At 36.8% G+C, this 24,796-nt stretch overlaps 1 protein-coding gene across 2 annotated transcripts in view; it reads right to left on the bottom strand.

Annotated features, from left to right (window-relative positions):
• LOC147015256 (proprotein convertase subtilisin/kexin type 5-like) overlaps positions 1–24,796 on the bottom strand; it is a 117,685-nt gene that overhangs the window by 14,176 nt on the left and 78,713 nt on the right. For both annotated transcript variants that reach the window (XM_085849836.1, XM_085849835.1), the window contains exons 8-10: positions 10,628–10,838; positions 5,663–5,889; positions 5,212–5,460 (exon numbers count right to left, since the gene is read on the bottom strand). In XM_085849836.1, coding sequence (XP_085705962.1) covers positions 5,212–5,460; positions 5,663–5,889; positions 10,628–10,838 — 687 coding nt within the window. The remainder of the gene's footprint in view (positions 1–5,211; positions 5,461–5,662; positions 5,890–10,627; positions 10,839–24,796) is intronic.

Genomic DNA, 24,796 nt, shown 5'->3' with positions numbered 1-24,796 from the left:
GGGAAGGCCAGAAGGAGTTACATTGTGTGTTTGTGGATTTAGAGAAAGCTTATGATAGGGTGCCAAGAGAGGAGTTGTGGCATTGTATGAGGAAGTCGGGAGTGGTGGAGAAGTATGTGAGGATCGTGCAGGATATGTATGAGGACAGTGTGACAGCGGTGAGGTGTGCGGTAGGAATGACGGACCGGTTTAAGGTAAAAGTGGGATTGCACCAAGGATCGACTCTGAGCCCTTTCCTGTTTGCAATGGTGATGGACAGGTTGACGGACGAGATCAGACTGGAGTCTCCATGGACTATGATGTTCGCGGATGACATCATGATCTGTAGGGAGAGTAGGGAGCAGGCTGAGGCGAGCCTTGAGAGGTGGAGGTATGCACTGGAGAGAAGGGGAATGATAGTCAGTCGGAGTAAGATGGAGTACATGTGCGTAAATGAGAGGGAGGGTGGTGGTATGGTGCGGTTGCAAGTTGAGGTGGGGAAGGTGGATTGGTTTAAATACTTGGGATCAACTGTCCAAAGTAACGGAGAGTGTGGGAGAGAAGTGAAAAAGAGAGTGCAGGCAGGATCGAGTGGGTGGAGAAGAGTTGCAGGAGTGATTTGTGACAGAAGGGTAGCTGTGTCTCCCTGCAGATCATGATGTCATCCGCGAACATCATAGTCCATGGAGACTCCAGTCTGATCTCGTCCGTCAAGTGAAGGGGAAAGTATATAAGACGGTAGTGAGACCAGCTATGTTGTATGGTTTGGAGGCGGTGGCACTAACAATAAGATAGGAAGCGGAGCTGGAGCTGGCAGAGTTAAAGATGCTGCGATTCTCGTTGGGAGTGACGAGGATGGATAGGATAAGGAATTAGTATATTCGAGGGACAGCGCAGGTAGGACGGTTTGGAGACAAAGTGAGAGAGGCGAGATTGAGATGGTTTGGACATGTGCACAGGAGGGTAACGGAGTATATCGGGAAAAGGATGTTGATATGAAGATGGAGCCGCCAGGCAGGAAGAGAAGAGGAAGGCCAAAGAAGAGGTTCATGGATGCGGTGAGGGCGGACATGCGGGTGGTTTGAGTGTCAATGGAAGATGTGGAGGATAGAGCGAAATGGAGACGGTTGATGCGCTGTGGCGACCTCTAATGGGAGCAAGCCGAAAGAGGAAGAAGAAGAGGAGACTGTTCACAAACAAACAAACAAACAAACAGAAAGGGGTGAAAACAGTAACCTCCATCCATCTTCGAAGATGGCAGAGGTTAATAAAGGGTAAAAGAGACAAAAACAAATGAAAAAGCAAGAATTACAATCAATAAAGACAAGTGAAAATAATTAGAAAGAAGTGTGAAAGGAACAAAGAACAAAGATGTCCAGAAGAACCCGGACAGATAGATTTCAGCAGTTACTCCCCAGGCTCAAATATAGCAACAGGTACAAGCTACCAGAGATCCAACCCATTTTACAAAATGCTTTACACAACACGACACAAAAAAAAAAACTTCACCCACGTGCCACACAGAAAAATACTGCATTCACCATCGGAACAACATCAAAGAGGCGGGAAACAACAGCGCCGGACGGTATGCATGCCGCTGAACCTCAGCCATGCAGCACTTCCCAAATCTCGGCACCAAGGTAGAAAACACACTATTCAAGCTACAATTTCACAAATATCGAGATTATACTTGAAATGGAATGCTTAATACACCTTATTGAGAGTCTGGCACCGAAAGAACTGACACCACCAAAACCTTCACTCTCCGCCACACTGCCAAGCTTTGAGGTGACCACTGTGCTTTGCCAGATCAAACGGCCAACTGATAGGGAAGCTATTGGATCGGGAGATATGCGGGAATGGTGGAGAACACATTTTTGGCTATAAAAGTCGGAGTTCAAGTTCAGAACGGCACGCCGCATCTGGGTGCTGTGAGAACGAGACTGCTGGAGCTCCGATAAAAAGCTGGAGTCTGGAGGGAACCCTTGAAGGAAAGCCAGAGCGAACGAGAATCAGTCCGAGGCAGAAGGGCTGATCTAGTGAGAGCTCCTGGGCGTGGTCGCCAGACACACTGGCCTACACAGACTTTCTTCCTTCTTTCACTTTATCTCCCTTGTTCCCTTTCGATGCAGAGCTATCAACAAAGCACCAAACAGATTTTACAATGAAAGATGAGCCACGTGTGCTACCTTGCACAGCTGGGACACCGAGAGTGCATGCTCAAGACCCACGTGGATGGGGGCCGGAGGACTGGCCAGATACAAAGCCGGACATTCACACCTCTCAAAGGGATACACCCGGGATGTTCAGCCAGAAAGACAGAGCTCTCATCTATCTCTAAGAGATCCAGCTGGGAAGCCTAGCCAGTGACATAGAAATCCTGTTTCTTCTCTCCTCGCTGTGCTGAGACACACAGTTGGGATCATCATCTCTATCTTACCATCAAAGCTCTCTTCTTGTCTCCAGTTCACCACACTGGACTCGTACAGCCCGGAGCACCCAGTTATCAGCCAGACACCCTCCCCTGCTAGAGAGAGAGAGAGAGAGAGAGAGAGAGAGAGAGAGAGAGAGAGAGAGAGAGAGAGAGAGACAGACAGACAGACAGACAGACAGACAGACAGACAGACAGACAGACAGACAGACACCTTCAGTATGGTAATGGACAGCCAAGAGTGAGACCAGATCGGAAGAGGTGCCTGAAAGCATGCCCGCATCAGCCCTCTGCACTTCAGGAAAGACACACACAATTGAACACACTGTATTTTGTCCTGTGTTCCCAGCAGACAGACAGAGACAGATGTGACAAGAGTATTATTATATAGACACCAGTAAATACCTGCTCCCTTTGAGAATGCGACTCGATGAAGAAAGAAGCTGTGCTGTGCAACAAAGTAATTTTTGTGACATTCGAGTACGTTTTCTTGAAGAAACAAAATTGCACTCCAATAATCATCATCATCATCATCATCATCATCATCATCATCATATACCATGTCCTATGCAGAACATTGGTGTTGCCGAAGCAGTTACTAGGCTACAATCCTGGTCAGGTCACTACTCCGACTCAAGAAGTCAGGGCAGGAATTCAATATTTGTTTCAAGGTGCCAGCAATAGCTCACCTCCTCTTCGTGAAGGACACTGTGGAATCTTTAATGCCCACTAACTAATGCTGGAAGACGGGACACCCATTTAACATCCATCCAAGGGATGGCACATATGTTGATGAATCACCTTGTCTGTGAAACACCAAACACTTCAAGCTACACATTCATTCATTAATTTGTATGATATGCAGTAATCTGCAGGTTGCATTGCCATTATTTGGTTGTGGTTATAATACTGATGCAGATCCCCACAGCAAGGAACACTATGGTTTGCCATTGCCAATCCAATGGAGTCATGATTTCATCCTACAATCACCATATTGCAATAAAGAAACTCAGCCGGTTGATTGCAACATAGAAAATGTTTCACTTTGTATTTAAAGGAAACTTAAAGGAAATCTAAACAATATGAGAGATGTTTGTCTGTGTGTGTCTGTCTGTCTGTCTGTCTGTCTGTCTGTCTGTCTGTCTGTCTGTGTGTTGCCATTTTTCTCAGAGATTGCCAAACGGATCTTCGTCAAACTTTCAGAGGTTCATCAATGAATGAATGTCGGGGAGTGTTTTCGGCAAAAACAAATTTTGTAAATTTTCAAAAAAAAAAGGTTTCATATATACATATATATTTAATCGCCCGATAGTGCAGAAGCCTTTGCAGCTATGTAGGAAGTGATAGTAAATGATCCCTGACCCCATTCCTGAGTTGGTGTAGGGAAGTGTTTTCGGCCCCCACAAAAAATACAAAAAAAACAACAAAATTTGATTTCTTCAAAATGCCAAAAGGATTAGAACAGCACCGGTCAACAACGGGAACCCCTGCTAGTATCTAACATTGTCACAAATCTGTGTTTACTATCATACTAATATATGCCAATATTGCATGTATGTATGTATGTATGTATGTATGTATGGCTGATCTTCACCAAAGTTTGCTTCCGTGCTTGGTGCCTTACCCCCTGAGAGTGGGGAGAGATGATACATACATTCAAGTCCTTTTAACCACGACATAACGATACATATTGGTAAATTGTGTGAAGCATATTCATCACAAGTCACAAAAAGTACAAATTTCATGAATGTTTACGTTTGTATTTGTACTTAACTGCACACATTAAGTGTATATGTTGCTCATATTTGTGACATCCAAACGACATTTTACCAATAACATGGTTTTGGTTAACCAATCACTGACACCATCATTCGCTCCGGGAGGGAGCGGATATTGCTGCACATGAAAATATATTTGAATTGTCCGTGAACAAAAAACAAATGATAATGCTTGAGGTTAAAATGTCATAAGAAGCTTTGTTTTTGACCTTAAAATGTTAGCTACATTTATTTGTTTCCCTACATTCGTGTGTATAGCAAATGCAGATCTGTGAAAATGTTGTTAATGAACTATAAGCTACTTTGGTCATGCTGGTCCAACCTGGAGACACAAACATACATCCAAGACCGGTACTTAAAGCGTAGACAACCCCCTTAAGTGTTGTCATTGAAAAAAAAAATCTCTTTCTCTGCGATCTTTGCTTCTTCTGTTTTGTCAGTGAAGGTGTTTGTGATTTCCACTCACTTTCATTCATGGTATCCTGAATGCTTTAAGAGCTGGATAAAAGGACTCATCTGCTGGAGCTTTGAATCAAATTTTTTGATTGGCTGATGAGGGTGAAATTATATGGACCCTTGCACACTCTTTTTGTGGCTGTCTTTCATATAGAATGCCTGGCTATTGTTTAATCACACTTGGACATGCTGCTGAAGCAGCAACCCGAAGAATAGAGGAATTTCGAATGCGATTGGTCTAGTCTTTTCAAAGGTACTGTAAATGAACAAGGGCCAAGTCCTTTTAAAAGGTACTGTTTGATAGTTAATATCCACAAGCAGGTTCCAGCAGATGGTGAAGCTGGTGAAAGGCCTACATTTAATGATTAGGTATTCTTTGATGCAACAACCTGCCTAAATGTCACCACAATGGCAGCTTTAGCCATGTCGAATTCAGTTTAGAATCCACTGCCGATAGTAATTGCACAAGATCAGTTTGTTCAGCGGTATAACCAACTTAAAGCGATTAATACATGAAAGAATGATTGATTGGTTTGGCAATAATTGTGCCAATAAAGGACAGGTTACCTTGGCAGTCTGCACTGTGTGTGCTATAAAACATGCCCTGTGGACATTCAGTGAGGCATTGGCCTTGAAACAGATGAGGAAAATGAGGGGGGCAGGCCTCGCAATTAGTCACTCCAGGGCCAGAACAAGAGGCACAGCTTGTATGACATGGAACGCAGTGGCCGTCATTGGCACCCGTGCCTTCAAAATGGCCGAAGGGGCATATTGCATAGCACCGGCCTTCGAGTAGAGAGTTCAAGAAGCTGCATTCTGTGGGTACAGAAAGATACGTATTCCATCTGTAATGTCTGGATCAATATCTTTCGTCAAGTACATTTAACTTTCACATCTTATTTGTTGTGCGATACACACAGGAAAAATGATACACATTTGTTCTACATTACAGCACTTTACACCTGAAAACAACATTCGACATGAAGTCATGTACGCATCTGGGTCTGAGTGAACTTACCAGTGCAGGATGAAGCATTCGTACAATGCTCACAATGCAGAGGGCAGCGGTGACAGCTGCCCAGCCTATCCAAGAAATATCGTGGCTGACATTCGTGCCGACACGTTCCTTCTTGTAGCACCATGCCACTGGTACAGCCGACACAATGGTGGGCATCACCGTCGCATGCTTGGCATTCGTGTGCACAAGTCATACACGTCCCATTGTCACTCGACTCAAAGTATCCTCTAAGAGCAACATGAGAAACATGGAATGCAACATCCGTCATTCCATACATCTACCATTCTTTCTGCTGGAAAGGTAAGGATGGCAAGAATGGTTCAGTATAAATAGACCTTAGGTCATCTACACGTTAAGTATGAAAAATGTTGGACTTTTAAACACCAACCAACAACATTGAATCCTTCACTCACCGACTGCACAGAATCTGTTCAGTTACCTTCTCAGGAGTTAAGTTGAACTTCTTCTACACAAACAAATTATATTTGTGTATTAGCACACGTAAAGACTTGCAGTGGGAGTAAAATCAAAATAATCCATGCTGAATTCTCCAACTTTTAATTGAAACAAGTCATTGACAAAGTTTTGGTTCGCAACACGTAACAAGATGTGCCTCTGCTAACCTTTCTTAATGATGATAAGCCAGGCATGAAAATCCTCCTATAAACCCAAAGATGGGGTGAGCCAAGCTGAACAACCAATAAACGAACGTGTCATGGCATTTGTGAATTCGGACCATTCGCACTTTTTAATTTTTTTTTGTATACAGAGTTGTGGAAGAGTTAAAACACTGAATAGATCAGGAAGCAACATAACAAAAGGAACAGTAGAAAGAGGGGGGGGGGGACTGCCAACAGCAGATTAGAGGGATAAAATTGAGGGAGGTCTGGATAAGGTAAGGGGTGTGGGGAGGAATGAGGGGTAGCATAGTATGTATGGGGTGGACAAGATGGATACAGAAGGAAACACTAAGGAAGGGAAAACCATAAATTCAGAAGGAGGTGGGCTTGGTGGTGGTGGTGGGTGATTAACTGGGGTAGAAAAAAATGCTCATCGTTTTGGATGGGGGATGATCTGAGATTGTGGTGAACAGCTTTCTTGCAGATCTGGAGGGAAGCATGAGATTGAAGAGAATGTGGAAGTTGGTTCCACAGGTGGGAAAAGACAGGAATGAATGCGTAGAGGTGAGCAGTGATTTTGCATTTTGGGAGTTTCACCCGAAGGAGGTTGATGGTGGACTGCATGTGCCCTGCAGAAACCTGGGGAAAGGGGAGGGGGGAGCAAGGAAAGAGCAGAGGGTGCAAGACCAGAAAGGATGCGGTAGAAGACAGAGAGATCGCTGACTTGTCTGCGATGGAGAAGTGATAGGCCCATGGACTCGGCTTCATCACGAGAGATTTTGATGATTTTGAAGGCCTTGGTTTTCACAGCATCAAGTTGAGCAAGATGTGAGGCAGGGGAGCCAGTACAGAGGGGAGATCAGTACCACATCAAGCTGCAGACGAAGGCCTTGTAGGTGGATAGGAGTTCAGGTGTGCCAATGAGGGACTTTGTGCGATGGAGGATGCCCAGTTGGGGACTAGTTTTGGAGGCCATCTTGGAAATGTGGTGTGCCCAATAAAGATCATGGCTCATGGTGAGGCCCAAAACTTTGAGTGACTTTTTTTCAAGTGGTTTGTTGAGGATTGTTAAGAAAGTAGATGGGTGGGTTTTCCAGATGGTCCTTTTTGAGAGATAGGGTGAGTGTGTGAGATTTATGGCTGTTGACATATTCCAAGTGTTTGACCAGCTTGTGATTATATCAAGGTCTGAAGAAATGGAAGAGGCTGCCTATCTGAAGGATGAGGGATCTCACGGCAGAGGGTTGAATCATCATTAAAGAGATAAAGATGATTTTCCAGAATGTCGGAGAGATCATTAATGAAGATTATGAATAGGACTGGGTCCAGACCACTGCCTTGGGGGCACTCCAATCTAAACAAGGGGAAGAGATGAAAAGATTCCCTGAAAAGCCACACCTTGAGCATTACATTTCTTGTTTTGATCCTTGGCCTTCCTCGTGACTTTACTGACATCACAGAAGCATTTGTAACACTCTTAATGATATCCTATCTTGTCATTTGTTGGTTGAGGGGTGACGCACCATTGTGTATCGTCGAAATCTAAACCGAGATCAGCTGCGGTGTCCGTGACAACTTGGCTCTTGTACTGCTCACAATCAGTCAAAAACTGATGAATCCATTGTTAAACTGAATTAAATTACTCTGTTGAATAAACAACGTGCATAACACAAAATTTTGTCATAAACTCGGCAGTCTTCTTATCTGAGTCAACATATGTAGGCATCACAATATTGCCTTCATCGGTGGTCATGCTGGATAGAAAGTCACTTGTGATTGTTCAATTGCGCTAATTAGCTGCAGTTGTGCCGCAATGTTCTATAATGGTTTTCCCATTCACCAAATTTATCACGTGAGTTCACTAATATTTCAATACTCTTAGCTGTGATTTTATCTATTTTTTTTTCGATTTATGTGCAATATTTCGCTATAGGGATAAAGATGTTTGAAAAAAGTGTAATATTTCATAATTACTGTGAAAGAAATGAAGTTATCCCCAGCTCTGTAACACGGATGACGAAGCTAGGTCCGGATGTATTATGGCCTACCAGTATCTGCAAGCATGCCCCACCAACGTGTGTGTGTGTGTGTGTGTGTGTGTGTGTGTGTGTGTGTGTGTGTGTGTGTGTGTGTGTGTGTGTGTGTGTGTGTGTGTGTGTGTGTGTGTGTGTCACAAAGGAGTGTGTTTGATCATTCCACAGAAGAATCATACTGTTGTGAGGACACAGAACAGCCCCAACCCTTTAATCGTAAAAATGCCTCCAAATTCACCTGCATGTAAATAACATATATATATTTTTTATGTATATGTGACTTCATCACTTATTCTTTGAATGAAAATGTTTCCAATTTAAATGATTCATGAAGGAAGGGAATGGGGAAAAGGTGAGAGAGAGGGAAATCTGTATCACCTACAAAAATTAAAAAATCCCTTTTCAGTTGACCCACAATTTCAATGTGAGAAACTTGTTCATATAGGGAGAGTTATGAAATATTGTGAAATAAAAATCATGGAGTGGGAAAGGATAAAGATTATTATTACCCTCACCAGAGGAGAGGGTATTGCATTTGGGTCTGTCTGTTTCTGTTTGTCTAAGTCTGGTGTTGGCTTAATGGTTAGGGTGGTGGGCTTGGGATCCTTGGATCCTGAGTTCAAATCCCACTCGGCTGTTGAATTAATACGAGGTGGGGTTGATTCTGCCTGTTATCCTACCGAGGTCTGCAAAATGAGAGCCAGCTTGCTGGTATACTGTATTGGAGTGGCGACCTGTCCAGAATTGTACCCAATAGCCAAGGAGACTGCTTCGGCAGCACTAACGCTCTGCACAGAGTATGGTCCCAATGGATGGATGCCTGCACAGAATGTGCCAAGATAAGCCACAAACACTACCTGTAAGTACGTCAAAAAAGTATTTGCAATTATAATGTGAGTACGCCAATAAAGTATGTATAATTAGAATGTGAGTATGTCTATAACGTATGTATAATTAGAATGTGAGTATGTCTATAACGTATGTATAATTAGAATGTGAGTTTGTCTATAAAGTATGTATAATTAGAATGTGAGTTTGTCTATAAAGTATGTATAATTAGAATGTGAGTTTGTCGATAAAGTATGTATAATTAGAATGTGAGTTTGTCGATAAAGTATGCACAATTAGAATGTGAGTTTGTCTATAAAGTATGTTTCATTAGAATATGAGTTTGTCTATAAAGTATGTATAATTAGAATGTGAGTTTGTCTATAAAGTATATATAATTAGAATGTGAGTTTGTCTATAAAGTATGAACAATTAGAATGTGAGTTTGTCTATAAAGTATGTATAATTAGAATGTGAGTTTGTCCATAAAGTATGAAAATTAGAATGTGAGTTTGTCTGTAAAGTATGTACAATTAGAATGTGAGTTTGTCTATAAAAGTATGTATAATTAGAATGTGAGTTTGTCTATAAAGTATGTATAATTAGAATGTGAGTTTGTCTATAAAGTATGTATAATTAGAATGAGAGTTTGTCTATAAAGTATGTATAATTAGAATGTGAGTACACCCATCAAGTATGTACAATTAGAATGCGAGTTTGTCAATAAAGTATGTATAATTAGAATGTGAGTTTGTCTATAAAGTATGTATTATTATTGGAATGTGAGTTTGTCTATAAAGTATGTATGATGAGAATGAGTATGTCTATAAAGTATGTACTATTATAATGTGAGTATGTCTATAAAGTATGTATAATTAGAATGTGAGTTTGTCTATAAAGTATGTACTATTAGAATGTGAGTATGTCTATAAAGTATGTCTAATTAGAATGTGAGTTTGTCTATAAAGTATGTATAATTAGAATGTGTGTTTGTCTATAAAGTATGTAAAATTAGAATGTGAGTTTGTCTATAAAGTATGTATAATTAGAATGTGTGTTTGTCTATAAAGTATGTATAATTAGAATGTGAGTTTGTCTATAGAGTATGTATAATTAGAATGTGAGTACACCCATCAAGTATGTACTATTACAATGTGAGTATGTCAATGAAATATATCCCATAAAACTACAGAAAACAAGTCCTTTAATCCCTGATTGCTCATTCTAGTAAACTTTGCACTTGAACCTGTACTTTCACACCAATGAGCAAGGCAGAGAGTATTGTTATTAATGCTTAAAGTGTGTAACTTGCATGATTTTCCACAAGATAAATCAGCCCTTGCATCCTGATGACATTATCTTAATTCAGTTAGGACAATATCATTGGCATAAGATAGAAGCATCACAAAATTAAAATTTTAAGTTTAAAATTTATTTAAAATAATAATAATAATAATAATAATAGTAATAATCAGTGAATGTACTCAGGACACTCCACAAGGCAGGATCCTTGATGTAGGTAGAATGTTTCTTCAGAGTCAGGCTCTCGGTTGTCCAAGCATCGTTGGCAATTCCCATTGGGGTTGCAGTCAGCACACCCACGTGGACAAGGCTTGCACACTTGGTGTGATGGTTCAAGAGCGTATCCCTTAGGACAGCGACTTGCACACCTTCTGGCACCAGTAAGAAAGAGACCTGAAGAAACAACAGGGATGATGGGATGTGAAGTGTGAGGGGATGGGTTGTAGGGAAAGAGAAATGTTCTCCACATCTTTCATGGCTCAATATCAGTTATGTAGGAATCATGTCCAAAGCTCAGACATGAGTGTGACTCAAGTCAATGAAATGCAAGATAAAAAAATTGGGGCTAAACTTGGAACTGGAAATTCAGATAAAGGATGAGATCAAGGTCAATGAAAGTTTTCAAAATTTTGTGAAAAAATATTTCTACTTATCATAAGAGAATTCTTATATTTTGTTTAAAATAACCTGCATAATATCAGTCACAATAATTTATCAATGCAGTGATTGTTTGATTAAGGATTAAGAGCCATTTATCTCAAACAGTGGGTTTGTTAAAATATCTCAGTGGTTGAACACTTAACTTTGAGCTGTATAGTCTGGGTTTGATTCCCAACCTAACTATCAACTGCAGTATTGGAGTTTCACAGGCAGGGCATTGGATTACAAAGTGTGCTGTCCCAAGGATGGACGTTAATTTGAAGATGCGTCTGCATCGAGTAGGTGAGTTATCATTGACATCCTGGGCAAATTTCCAGAAATTCCTGTCCTAAACTGGCTGGAGGTGGGACTTAATTAGCTACACAGCAGTCGGGTGAATATACTGATTCTGGCTCACTTTTCCCCATGTAAATGAATGGGGGATTTTCAGCGATTCATATTTTTTTCCCCTAAAAATAAACCCCCTTTTTATCCCAAGGTATATTTATTTGTCTCCCCTTTTAACCTGGGGACACTTTTTTTCAAATAACCCATGCAATAAGATAAAGATTTGTTCAAGTACTAAAGTGGTAATGTGATTTGTTGAAGGTGATTCAAAAGAAATATCTGAAACGTCTAAGCCTCGGGACACTCTTTATCAAATAACCGATGCATATTGTTTATCTCACTCATTGAACCTATAAAGATTTGTTCATTCTCAAATTCCTTCAATAGTTTAATTTTCTTTGCACAATAATCCCCATCTAAAATATTGAAAAACAAAACATTTGAATCTTTATATTTTTTTAAGATACCCCTTTTGTGCCATTACGAAATGATAAACTTCTCTTAATGCTCTTGTTTGACCACCTCCTGAGCCACAGGTTATTTTTTGTTAAGCCATGCCCACTTTTCTTTAAGCCCCGCCCACTTTTCACGAGATATTCCATAAGCCACGCCCACTATCCTCTAAGCCCCGCCCACTTCTCTGTGGATTTTTATAACCCCCGCCCACTTTTCTTTAAGTCCCGCCCACTTTTGCTAAACCCCGCCCACTTTTCATGAGGTTTTTTATAAGCCACGCCCACTTTTCCTAAGCCCCACCTACTTTTGCTAAGCCCCACCTACTCTTACAGCATTTCCAGTTCATCTCTGACTCACAAAGAAATCACTAGAAAATTACAGCATGTTATGGTTTTGAAAAATTTCCCAACAAAGGCTTGCCTGGGCTTGCCCAGGGAATTTCCAAAGGAAACCACACCCACCAGTCTTTCCCTATAAAAGCCTCAAGCTCAGGCTACATTTTAAACATTTTTTTTGCTGGTGATGGTGTGCTGTGTGCTTGCCTGGAACTCTCTGACTTGTATGGAACTAAACCTTCAAGTTGATGAACTGGATTCAAACCTCTTTGAGGTAAGATTTTATTTTCCTATTTTTAGTTCCTTTTAAACATCGACTCGTTTAATAATTAAATAACTTAATTAATACATTATTATTTCCTCTCACAGGAAATTGTATCTGAAATGAAATATGAAAATACCGATTTTGCCACAACTTGGGGCGAAATTGTTGGCTTGGTTGAAGACCTTGTGAGCGACCAAGACCTACAGAATGAGCAAGACCTTGAGTGGGATGACTTTGGGGTTCCTTGGAACTCTCCGACTTGTATGGAACTAAACCTTCAAGTTGATGAACTGGATTCAAACCTCTTATCTGTTCAGGTAAGATTTTTATTTTCCTATTTTCAAACTTTGATTGAAGCATACTCATTTAATAATTAAATCACTTGATTAATACATTATTATTTTCTCTCACAGGAAATTGTATCTGAAATACGAAATGAAAATACTGCTTTTGCTACAACTTGGGGTGAAATTGTTGGCTTGGTTGAAGACCTTGTGAGCGACCAAGACCCACAGAACGAGTTCGTCCTTGATGACCCAACCAAAGAGTTATACCTTGGAGACCAGCAAAATCCTGAAAAAGAGTTTTACAGCAATAGTACTCATTGTGAGTTATCAAGACAATACCCACTGAACAAGTTATACCTTGATGAGCCAGAATACAAGTTTTACCTTGGAGACTCACAAATTTTGAAAAAATCAGTAAATGAGTTCTGCCTTGATGGTTTAAATAACTACCTTGGAGACTCAGGAAAAGGGTTCTGCCTTGATGGTTTAAATAACTACCTTGGAGACTCAGGAAAAGGGTTCTGCCAAGATGGTTCTAAATATGGGGCCTACCTTGGAGACTCACAAATTTAAAAAAAATTCAGGAAATGAGTTATCCTTAAGAGACTTTGTAAGTTGGTTTTATTTTGAATACTTGAAATGTGGGTTCTGGCTTGATAACTCACAATGTGATACATATTTTGGAAACTTAACGGGAATGTGGTTATACCTTGAAGACTTGGAAAGTTGGGTTTATGTTGGAGACTTGAAACTTTTTTGGAGACTTATTTATTTATTTATTATTATTATTTTATTTATTTATATTTTGGAGACTTTTGGAGTTGCTATCACTCTTTGGGATCTAAACCTATCGATGTAGTTATTTGTCAGATGGTGCTTGATGGGAGCAAGATCAAGAAAGTTCTGGGAAGAAAGTGCAGGCTTACTCCCCCTTTCTACGTCATCAAACCTGAAAGCCTTAAAAGACAGAATTGGAAGAAGAGAAAAAAACATAAAAAATATACATTGTTCGTTCTGGGAAGAAAGTGCAGGCTTACTCCCCCTTTCTACGTCATCAAACCTGAAAGCCTTAAAAGACAGAATTGGAAGAAGAGAAAAAAAAAAAAAAAACGTTAAAAATATATATATATATATAGGTGGAAATCTCATTTTGAAAAAGACATTGTGTTGGGCGAGGATTGAGTTGGGGTTGAGATTTTGAATGTGAGGGTTGGGGTTGAGATTTTGAATGTGAGGGTTGGGGGACACACACACACACACACACACACACATCAACAAACAAAGTTAAGCCTTGACTATTCAGTTGAGGATTCTGTGTTTGGGGTTCACAGATCTAAGAACGTCCACCCCTTGACACACATTATATACTATTATACACCTCGGACTTGGCCCTCGAGTGTCCACAATGGTGTAGTAGGAGGGAGTGAAGCGCCAACCCATTGCTCCCATTAAACACACACACACACACACACACACACACACACACACACACACACACACACACACACACACACACACACACACCAACAAACAAAAGTTAAGCCTCAACTATTCAGTTGAGGATTCTGTGTTTGGGGTTCACAGATCTAAGAACGTCCCCCTTGAAACACATTATATTCTGTTATACACCTCGGTCTTGGCCCTCGAGTGTCCACAACGGTGTATAGGAGAAGGGAGTGAAGGGACAACCCATTGCTCCCATGGGTATTATCTGCTTAGTTTTGTCTTTTGTAATTCCTGTGAATAAAATGAACCTAAAATCTCTTCCCCTTCCAAATCATGTATCTTATAAGTCCAAGGAACCGTATCGATTACATCAACAATTTTAAAAAGCTCGTTCGTCCATCGTTTCGTATAACCCTTTTCAAAATGAGATTTCCACCTATATATTCTTACGATATCACCAACTTTAAACTTGGGTTTTCTGACATTAATCTCTTTTTCATATTTTAATTTTGTTAATGTTTCTTATGGTTTCATATTTGTTGACGTGTGAATCGTGTCGTTATACTTATCCACAATATCCTGAATAAAAGATGACCATTGTTGTGAACCGAGTTGTGTGAATTTTTTATATAATCTCTCTTTTAAGGTACGATTAAAACGTTCAACAACAACTGCCTTCCCTTCATTAAAGGTACTGTATAATGTAATACTGTTATTTTTTTTAGAAAATTCATAAATGTCTTGTAATAAAACTCTCTACCCTAATCAGTCCACAATTTTTTAGGTTTTCTCTTACTTTTATTAAATATCTGTTGAAAGGCAAACATAAGAGTATTTCCTGTTTTGTTTTTTAAAGGGACAACCCATGCGTATCTACTCCTCAAATCAATAACGGTTAAAGCATACTTGTACCCCTTATCGTTATTGAGTTCAATCAACTCAGCGGACCAGATATAATCAACTTCCTTGGAATAAACTTTCCTTCTACGAAACTTTGTGAATATTGGTTTATGTAATTCATCAGCTAATTGCTCTTCAGTCTTAATGACATCATTAGAGCCTATAAGTTTTTTGAATTTCCAAGTCCAAGTTTCAATTTAGCACGGATCATCTTCTTCACAATGAACCGATCAACTTTTTCTCTCAAGGTTGGATTTTGTATCAGAGACAAATTATACAACATTTCTCTATCGGCTTCATGCTTTTCTTCCAACGTTGTGGTATTCCCATAATCAATATCGTGTCTCATGCACACTTCATCAACTCTATTGATGGGTTTACTCCATGATTTAGGATTGTCTGCCTCATCTAATCTTTTATCGAAGTTTGTGCCTGGACCACAGAAAGAATACCCTGGAAGATGTAATTCCCCTGGTATTCCAGTAGTTGTAAATTTACTTCCTGATAAAAACTTTTGTATATCTCCTCCTAGTTTGTGTTTGGAGATAAATTGATTTTTTTTGAACCACACACCGAACATATACCTTTTTGTATAACCCTGTTATTTTTACTTTTAATATATGAAATATTTTTAGTATTAGTTTTCTTTTTACATTTGAGACAATAACTCATTTATTTATGTGAAAAATTCCTGCAGAGTGCAAAAACCTTTTTAGTTTCCAACATGCACATTTGAATCTTAATTTTTAAAACATAAAGAATCCTTAGAAATGCCTTCACTCTCACCTCCATTTATTTAAGAAAAAAAATAAAAATGAAAAACTTGAATTAAAATGAATATCTTGTCGATGTCAATAGTCTTGTAGAAAATATTTCAAATAGACTTGTCAATTCTTTGTTTTCCTCCTCGGTGGGTTGATTTATTTTCTGTAATACCCCCAATCTTTTTTTAATCTCATCGGTTTTCATATTTTCATATTTATTTAGTCTCGCTCTTTCCTCCCTCTCCTTCTCTCTCTTCTCCCTCTCCTTCTCTCTCTTCTCCCTCTCCTCCTTCTCTCTCTTCTCCCTCTCCTCCTCTCTCTTCTCTTTTTCCTCCTCTTTCTTCTCCCTCTCCTCCTTCTCTCTCTCCTCCCTCTCCTTCTCTCTTCTCCCTCTCCTCTCCTTTTCCTCCTCTTCCCTCTCTTCTTCAACTCCTTCCTCATCCCTTATTATCCTTGAATCGCTTACACCCCATAGAATATCATACATATATTCATCAGGATTTCTTGTTATTCCTGTATCCAAAATAATTTTTTTTACAACAGGAAACCAATAAAATTTCTTTTGAATTTCTAAAAGAGCCTTACCTTTTCTTAACTTTATAATTTTTTCATTATTTAACATTCTAATTAAATCTAAAGTTGTCGGTTTATCAACATCAGCATAATGCCAATCTTTTATTGAAAATACCTCATTCTTATGTTGTAGAACATATTTATTAAAATACCGAATACCCTTTTCTTGAAGGTATGCTTGGACACAGAAATGATAATTTTCTTGAAGCTTTCTTGCTGTCATTTATGAATTAGAAATATATGTTAGAATAATATTATGGCACGAAACACCTCCCCATCTTCCCATAGTTAAATCATTTTGTATTTCCTTACTTATTATATATAATCCTGTTTTTTCTGTTTTCATGATATAAACAAGGGCAAAACCATTATTATATTTACCCTTATTAAGTTCTTTTATTTGTTGTTTACTAATCGTGGCCCCACAAAACTCATTCTCGATACCAAGTGGATAATATTCTTCCTTACGAGACTGATTTAATTGTTCCAGGTCTTCGAGGTCAATTTTAAATGACCAATTATACCCTAAATCATTCATATCATACCCCCATTGTTCTATTCTCATCCAAACGATACGCCCTTCTTCATAAAAAATTTATTTTAATTCGAACTGTGAATTCTGCATGACCTGGAGATAATATCAACACTTCTGTATCTTTGAAATACACAGCCGTTTTATTTAAAGATATATATTGTGATAAATCGCTTAATCGAACCAAGTCATTCGCGTCAGTCGGGCTTGGATAATTTTTTTAATTTATAAGCATTTTTCATGTTAATATTTTTGGTTATATTATATTTATGTCGTTCAGCCTGTGCCTTTGTGTAATGATTTGATAAATCAATATCCAGTTCTTGGGATACACCAAAGATAGAACCATCTTTACCAACATGTCATTTATATTAGATTAAAAATAATATCATAAAATTTTTTATTTTTGTTGAGTTGAAATAACACATATAGACATAATTGACCACAACACTTGGAATTTAATTCTTGGACTTGAAATGTTTGATAAACACCATTCTGTAAGAATTTTATGACTTCAACAGGTGGTGGAAGACCAAAACTATCAAAATAATATTTGTCTTGACTATTAAAAATACAAACCCAATGAGAACCATTCCCATTATTATCTTCTAAGTTCATAATAATATTCTTTGTATGTTTCGGCACATTTGTTAATTCATCTCTCATACAAATAACCACATTATGAATTTTTAATTTCTTACAATATTTGACAAGTTGTAAATTTCATGTTGTATTCTTTCCAAATTCTTTAAACCACTCATCAATGCTCATTTATTTATTAGAAAGAAATAATCCATTACCTCTTTTCGTTAATTTTACACCTGCTTGTGCTATAGAAGAAAGCATATCTCCAACTAACAATCTCGCTTTATCAGGCAGACCTTCAAGCTTTCAGCAAAATCTACAATTACACCACTTCCACTAATTTGTTTCTCCAACTCTTTGTTATGTCTTTCCAATTCTTTTTGTGCCTGGAGTTGAGCCTTCCTTTCGTTGGCAGTTTTCACCGCTGTTGAAATACCACCCGTCAATGCTCCAACCGCACTTAAACCAGCAAATAAAGGAATTAGAAATGGGAGAAATCCTCCACTCGTCTCTCTTATTGAATATTTTTTCAACATTGGTTTTGTCATTTTAATTTTAAGTGAGCCAGTGTCATTCAAGATTTTAACCTGTTCTCTTGTGAGCAAAACATCAATTCTTACTGCTCCTTTTCTCTGAATTGTATTAACGTTAATCGTACAAGGCTTTTGATTTTGAACACAAGATGATAGTTTATGAAGATTGATTTGATTAACATATGCCCCAGTTGGTACTTTGCCACTCATTTATTTAACAAAAAATTATGTGAGACTAATCATCACACCATTATCTGTATTAATCTGCAATTCTGTTTCTTCCAAAAGCAAACAATATGTATCAACTTCTTCACTCTCTCCTCTTTCAATGTATAGGGAAGTATCCACTCGATTAGACTTTATAGTTTCCTTTTGAGCGCTCAGGTCAAACGCATAGATTGTATACAAACTTTTAAATGCTGTCATATCCAAAATAGGTTCTTTATTTCCATTACTTTCACACACCTTTTGGTAAGACTTGTATGCTTCAGCAAAATCATTTTTTTCCCAATTAATTTCCAATCTATCTCATGGATAAAATGTTCCATCTAGTGAAACGCGAAGTTGTTTCACCTTAGCATTATCACTCAATGCATTATTCTTATCAGTCGCAGTATCACCATCTGGATTTTTAAAAATGATCCACAGATATCGTGGCTTTCCTTCCAGAACACCCAAATTCCACGTGTAAGTGGTTTGGTTGAGTTTAACGTGTTGACATCTTCTTTTGAGGTATGATACACTGAGTGGTTTCTTTGAGTTAAGTCTTCTATTCAACATCTCTTCTTTTTTAAGATTAGGAGTATATTCACTGATATACCAACTCATTTCCTCAATTACAAATTTATTCTGTTCACCAAAAGCACTACCAACACCAAAAAGCAATCTATTTTCATTATCATTCCTTTGGAGTTGAAATCTAATTTTAAGACCATACAGAACTTTATCATGATCACAAAATCCAAATATACCTTGAAGAGGAACTGCCACAGTAAAACTATTTTCTGCTTTTGTATCATCATTATACGCTCCTTTCCTTTGAGTATATCCAGGGTCTGTGTTTGTTCCCGTTGACATATCAGGAATAAAACCTTCGACAGACCCCTTTCCCATTCTATCACTGAATGTATAGAGTGTAAATTTCATCATTTCAGATACAGCAGAGACATAATCAACCGCTTCAACTTCTTGTGTTCCAATATACAAACGCACACTATCAAACATTTTCCAGAAGAAATCATTTACAAGTGTAGCGTTTGTGTTATTCCCAGCTTTAGTGAATTTAAATTTACACAACAAGAAACTTTCGGAGAGATTCAAATAGGTTTGTTGATGATTTATTTCAAAACTTTTTATACCATTCGTATTCCAGTCTGTTCCAGTTATTGCATTTACCTTGAAGTAATCTTCTTTTTTAGTGGAGTTTGAGGTAAAAATAGTATCATCCAAATCATAGATATTATCAATTGCTTCCATACTTGTATTTATTTAGGAAAAAAAAGATGTTAAAACTTTTGAAACCCTGATCCAAGTATTCGAATTATTTTCTGTCGTTCTTGGGGGGACAAATGAGTTTTGCCTTTCTTAATTTCTTTTATTGTTTGTAATTTATGAGATTCCTTCTGGGCATCTTTTATGCTCTTTACAGCACCTGCTACATTTCCCACAGCAGAAGCAGTTGAACCAATTAGATCTTTATGTTTAAGAATAGTTGAACCAATACCCATGAGAGTATCAATTATCCCATCTCCTCTAAATTGATGTCCAACACCCCTTTGTCTCTTAGGTTTATAGTATCCTCTACCAAGATACATACCTTCACCCTTGTAGTATGGGGAAAGGAACATCCCATCCCCTGTAATTATTTTATATTTTCCCAACTCGTGTTTCCTCACAATAACCATCGTATTTATTTATTGGAAAACTTCACGTAGGTGAATTCTGATGGATATAACTTCTCCATTAAAAGAAATCATACGATTGTCTTGGTCGGTTATCCTAAAATTTACTCTGTGTATGGTTTTTCCTGACACAGGGAGATAAACCAAATTTTTGGGTTCCATATTGAATTTATAACCAATTGGGATTGAGTATGCGCTGAATGAAAATATTGTATTTGTTTTTTTTCCATCATTATAAGCACCATCAATCAAATCACAGTGAATTTACACCGAATTTATTCCTGAGGATATTTGAATGACATTATCACTGTAAAACGTCCCATTAGTTTCAATCTTTTTTGAGGAGAAACCCAATAACTCTCTAAATGAATTATCAATTGTGAAATCAACCTTGTAGTTAGTTTTAACTTTAATCGTTGATTTTGAAGTATGTTTTTGAATGTCTATAACAATATTTTTGGTTCATCACCCTGTTCTTTCATAAGACGAGCAATTTCGGAAGATATTTGAGAAATCTCATATGCTCCAGGTGAGACTGTTATTGTTTTGTATCCACTTCCGGGATTATAACTAAACTTGTCATTTTTATCAGTTATATTAAATAAGGTATGAAAGTTTCCATGGACAATAAAGATGCCTCATATTCTTTTGTTGGGTCAAGTTGTAGTGGGTATGGGAATGAAGATGTGTGGTCGCTTGTTGTGAAATTAAAACTCAGGATTGTGCTTCTCATCTTATTTAATATGAGATAAAATGTCTTTATATTGAGATTTATTAATTATTTTCATGTTCATCAACTGGTCTAAAATGGCTGATGCTTCATTAAAACCATTGTTATTTCCAGCATTCTTACTACCAAACAACAATAACAGTCTATTAACTAATTGCGATGGGTCATTTGGAAGAAAACTAATACCTGAACCAAGGATACTTAAAGCCTGAATAATGTGTTTCTCCTTCTCATTTTTCCTACTTTTACTAGAAATACTAACCCTATAATTTAGAGTGTTCAGCAGATCAATATATACTCTATCATCATTATTTTTCATATCCAATGGTTTATCAATATACTTTGATTCATCCCTCACAGTTGAACCTTGTCTTCCATCTTTTTGTGAGAAGAAACATTAATCTCGGAGTTAGTTTAACAGGGGGTTTAGCAGAACCCAAGAACCTTAATTCATCATTAAATATCAATACCTTTTCTTGAACAAGATGAAATATTGCTGGTTGTTCTGTTGGAATGAGTCCTGCTTTGGTTTTTGAATCCGCTGAATATTCATTGTTTTGAAGAGCATTCACAATATAATCAGGGGGTCGATTAATCTCTTTCAGTTGTTGAAATAAACCTTCATCTTCATATTCTAATTCTCCTAAATGCTCTAATTCTTCCTCCTTCATTTGATCAAAATCTTTTAACATTTGAAGTTTTTTAGGAGTATATTCTACTGTGGGAACTGTGGAAACATCTTTCATTTTTTCTTGGGAAGTTTTTAAAAGTGGTTTAAAAAATTTCTCTTGTTTTCTTTCAAATGCTTCTTCGCCTGTTAGTTTCTGTCTGCGTTTCTTCTTTATGTCTTCCTGTTGTTTTACAACTTTTGAAACCAACTCTTGATGTTCCTGAAATCTTCTTGCTCTTTCTTTTGCATCCATTTATTTATTGTAAAATATCATTTAATGAATTGTAAAGATCAACAGGGAAATTTTCCTTTTCTTCATCATTCAAGTAGATGTGTTCAAATAAATCCTTTTCTTGAAATATTTCATCAAATTCTTTATTAACATTAATGCGAGTTGTAATTTCTTCTTCACTCATACTTGCATCTCTGCTTTTCATACGTTTGCGTTGAGTTTCTTCATCAACATCAAAACCGAATGATAAAATCTTCACTCCGCTCAGATGTTTAATAATTTGTCTCGTTCCTTCTGGATTAGTTTCTAATATCCCAAGACCACCAGATTTTAGTTTCCTGAACTCACTCTTACAATGTGAATATTTTGTTGTACCAAGAGAAACCTCCTCAAATATTTGACCTTCATTCCTCAATCGCATATGTTCCTCCACTGAAATATAGTGATAATCTTCACCTTTTACTTCTCCAGGTCTTATTGCTCTAGTTGTTGTTGATACAATGCGTATCACGGGGTGTTTTTTAAGTAAATTTACAATATTCTCATTTGTACTACACAAGAACCTTGATTTATGAAAGTTTTTTCCAGAAGCAGATTTACCCACAAGATTTACAATAATAGTTGTCATTTACATATGTAATTGTTTATAAAACAAAAAATATATCCCTTAATTTCTCATCTTGTTTCACAACAATATATTTATATTTTTCAGTCGTGTGCTTCATGTAATCCTCAAATTTCTTTTTACTACATAATGTAGAACAATTATCTCTCCAAAAATTATTGATATCTATTGAATTTAACTTGAATAAAATAAAAGTATTAGCATTGTTTCTGATGGAACGACGAGGAAGTTGAAAGTACGATTGACTAAGATAAATACAATTACAAGAAGAATGTCTCCCTCTTGTGTAGTAGCTGTCCATTACCGTTTGGTTTCTCTCATTAACACAATCATCAAAGATAACGAGGTTCTTTTTTGATTTATTCAAATCTTGGGGAGATGGTATATCATCCGTATTATCACTAAGAACACAAGTTATCGGATTTGATTTCTTTTTACATCTCTGTGTGTCACAAAATAGTTGAATTATATCTTCAATGTTATAATCATTTAGGTTTTTTTGACGTTTAAATAAACCGATTATATCTTCTTTTTGAAGACCAGCATTAAAACCTTGTGAGAGTAGTTGATACTCTGGTTGAAAACTCGACTTTGTGAAAATTATTAAATTATCATAATCTAAAAAGTTGGGAGTGAGGAGCATCTTTAAAAGTAAGCAGGTTTTTCCACATCCACTTGAACCAACTATGAGATCTTAATGAATTTGGGAGATTTTTATGGTTGTTAAATTTTATCTTATTTTCCCAAATAGGTAAAAAATCATTCATTTATATATTTGGAAAACAGGTTATTTAATTTATTATTGGCTTTTTTAGAAACTATATTTTATCCTAAGTTCAGGTTTAATTTCAAGATAATCCATTATTTTATTTATGCAATATCTTGTGTTGATATTTCCCTGAAAATCACATCCATGAATAATATATAACAACAATCCTTTGAACATTTCTCTAATACGTTCAGTTTCTTCCCTTGTAAGGAAAGGTGTGTTATCACCCTCATACTTTACATTCATTTCTCTAATCAATCTTGTAAAGTAATTCATTTTTGGTGTAAATCGAAAAGAATTATTTTCCTTTTTATATTTTTTATTATCATTAATTGGAAGATAATCACAGAATATACATTGTTTATAGGCTTTTGACTCTGTGTTTCATCCCCGTCTTTCACACGCAGGACAATTCTCAAATTTGTCATATGGAGAATCAGGAAAGTCTAGCATATTTATAAAGTAAAACTTTACTTCAACTGAAATTCATCTATACTTTCAGTTGTATATTGACTCATATTTAATAATATTACCATCGATATCGATATACTTTTTTTCATTACCAGATTCAACGACAACATTTTTTATAATAAAGGTAATTTTAAAATGATCGTTAACTACTATTGAACGAAATGTCATTTCACCTGATATATTAACATCCTTTATTTCATCAGGATTTACATCTTTAGGGTTGTTGAAAAAAATACAAATTTCTCCTTGCATATTACAGATGGTCTTATCTTTTCTTTCCAAAGCTTCATCCATAAGGTTTTTGTTTTTTGATACTTTTTCTTGTTTCATTGCTTTTTCTAGTTTTGAATATATTACCAGAAGGAGAGGAGAAACTTTTGTTAGAGATACTTTAATTGATGTTCTACCAGGTATACTAAAAGCCCTTCCACTGAAGGAAATTGAAGAACTCATATTATTTACCATAATTATTTTTATCCAATAGTTGTTATATTTATCTTTGTTCAATTTTACATCCTTGACATATTTCTCAGTATCTTTAACAAATGTAGAGATTGATTGAAACTTGTCTTTTGTGTCTTGAAACATTGTATTTATTTAGTGAAAAAGTTGGAGGATAAAATGGTTTTAAGCACAGATTCACCTGTAAAATAAACGAAATTTTCATCAAGAAAATTTTAGTTTCAGCAAAGATTTATTATATAAATATGGTGAATACAACATACTGCGATGTTTGTAATCACAAATATAAACATTATAGAAAACACCTCCGAACCAACAAACACACATTTAATCTATTTCATAAAATATCTCCTCTTGAGTTGGAAAGAAAACATTGTGATATCTGTTCAAAGGATGTTTTGAAGAGAAGTTATAATCGACATCTTCAATCACAAAAACACAAGAAAAATGAGTTTAAAGTAAAGGGAGACTATTGTATTGAAAACACTGATGGGGCATTTCAAGGGCATATAAAAATAAGGATTTTTCAATTTGGAGAAACCGGTCCATCATCAATAGCTGAATCAATTGAAATAGTGAAACCTGATGTTGAAAAAGTTATTAAAAAGACATTAAAAGAAATGAAAACTTTAAAGTTTTATATGGGAGTGAAAATGAATATGAAAAGACAAGATGAAGAAAAAACTCCTTATATGAGAACAGATCTTCATTTTATAACATCATTTCAAGATTTTTTGAATGGTGGGGTTGATGAAGAACTATCAAAACAAGAGGAGGATGTTGATAATACAGTGGTTGGAAGTGGATTCAACATTAAAAAAAATCATC

Source organism: Eptatretus burgeri, chromosome 12 (assembly GCF_056783735.1).
Source record: "Eptatretus burgeri isolate ZD-2024b chromosome 12, Ebu_testis_v1, whole genome shotgun sequence".
NCBI lineage: Eukaryota > Metazoa > Chordata > Myxini > Myxiniformes > Myxinidae > Eptatretus > Eptatretus burgeri.
Note: the sequence above shows the minus strand (reverse complement) of the source record. Positions and strands in the feature narration are given on the sequence as shown.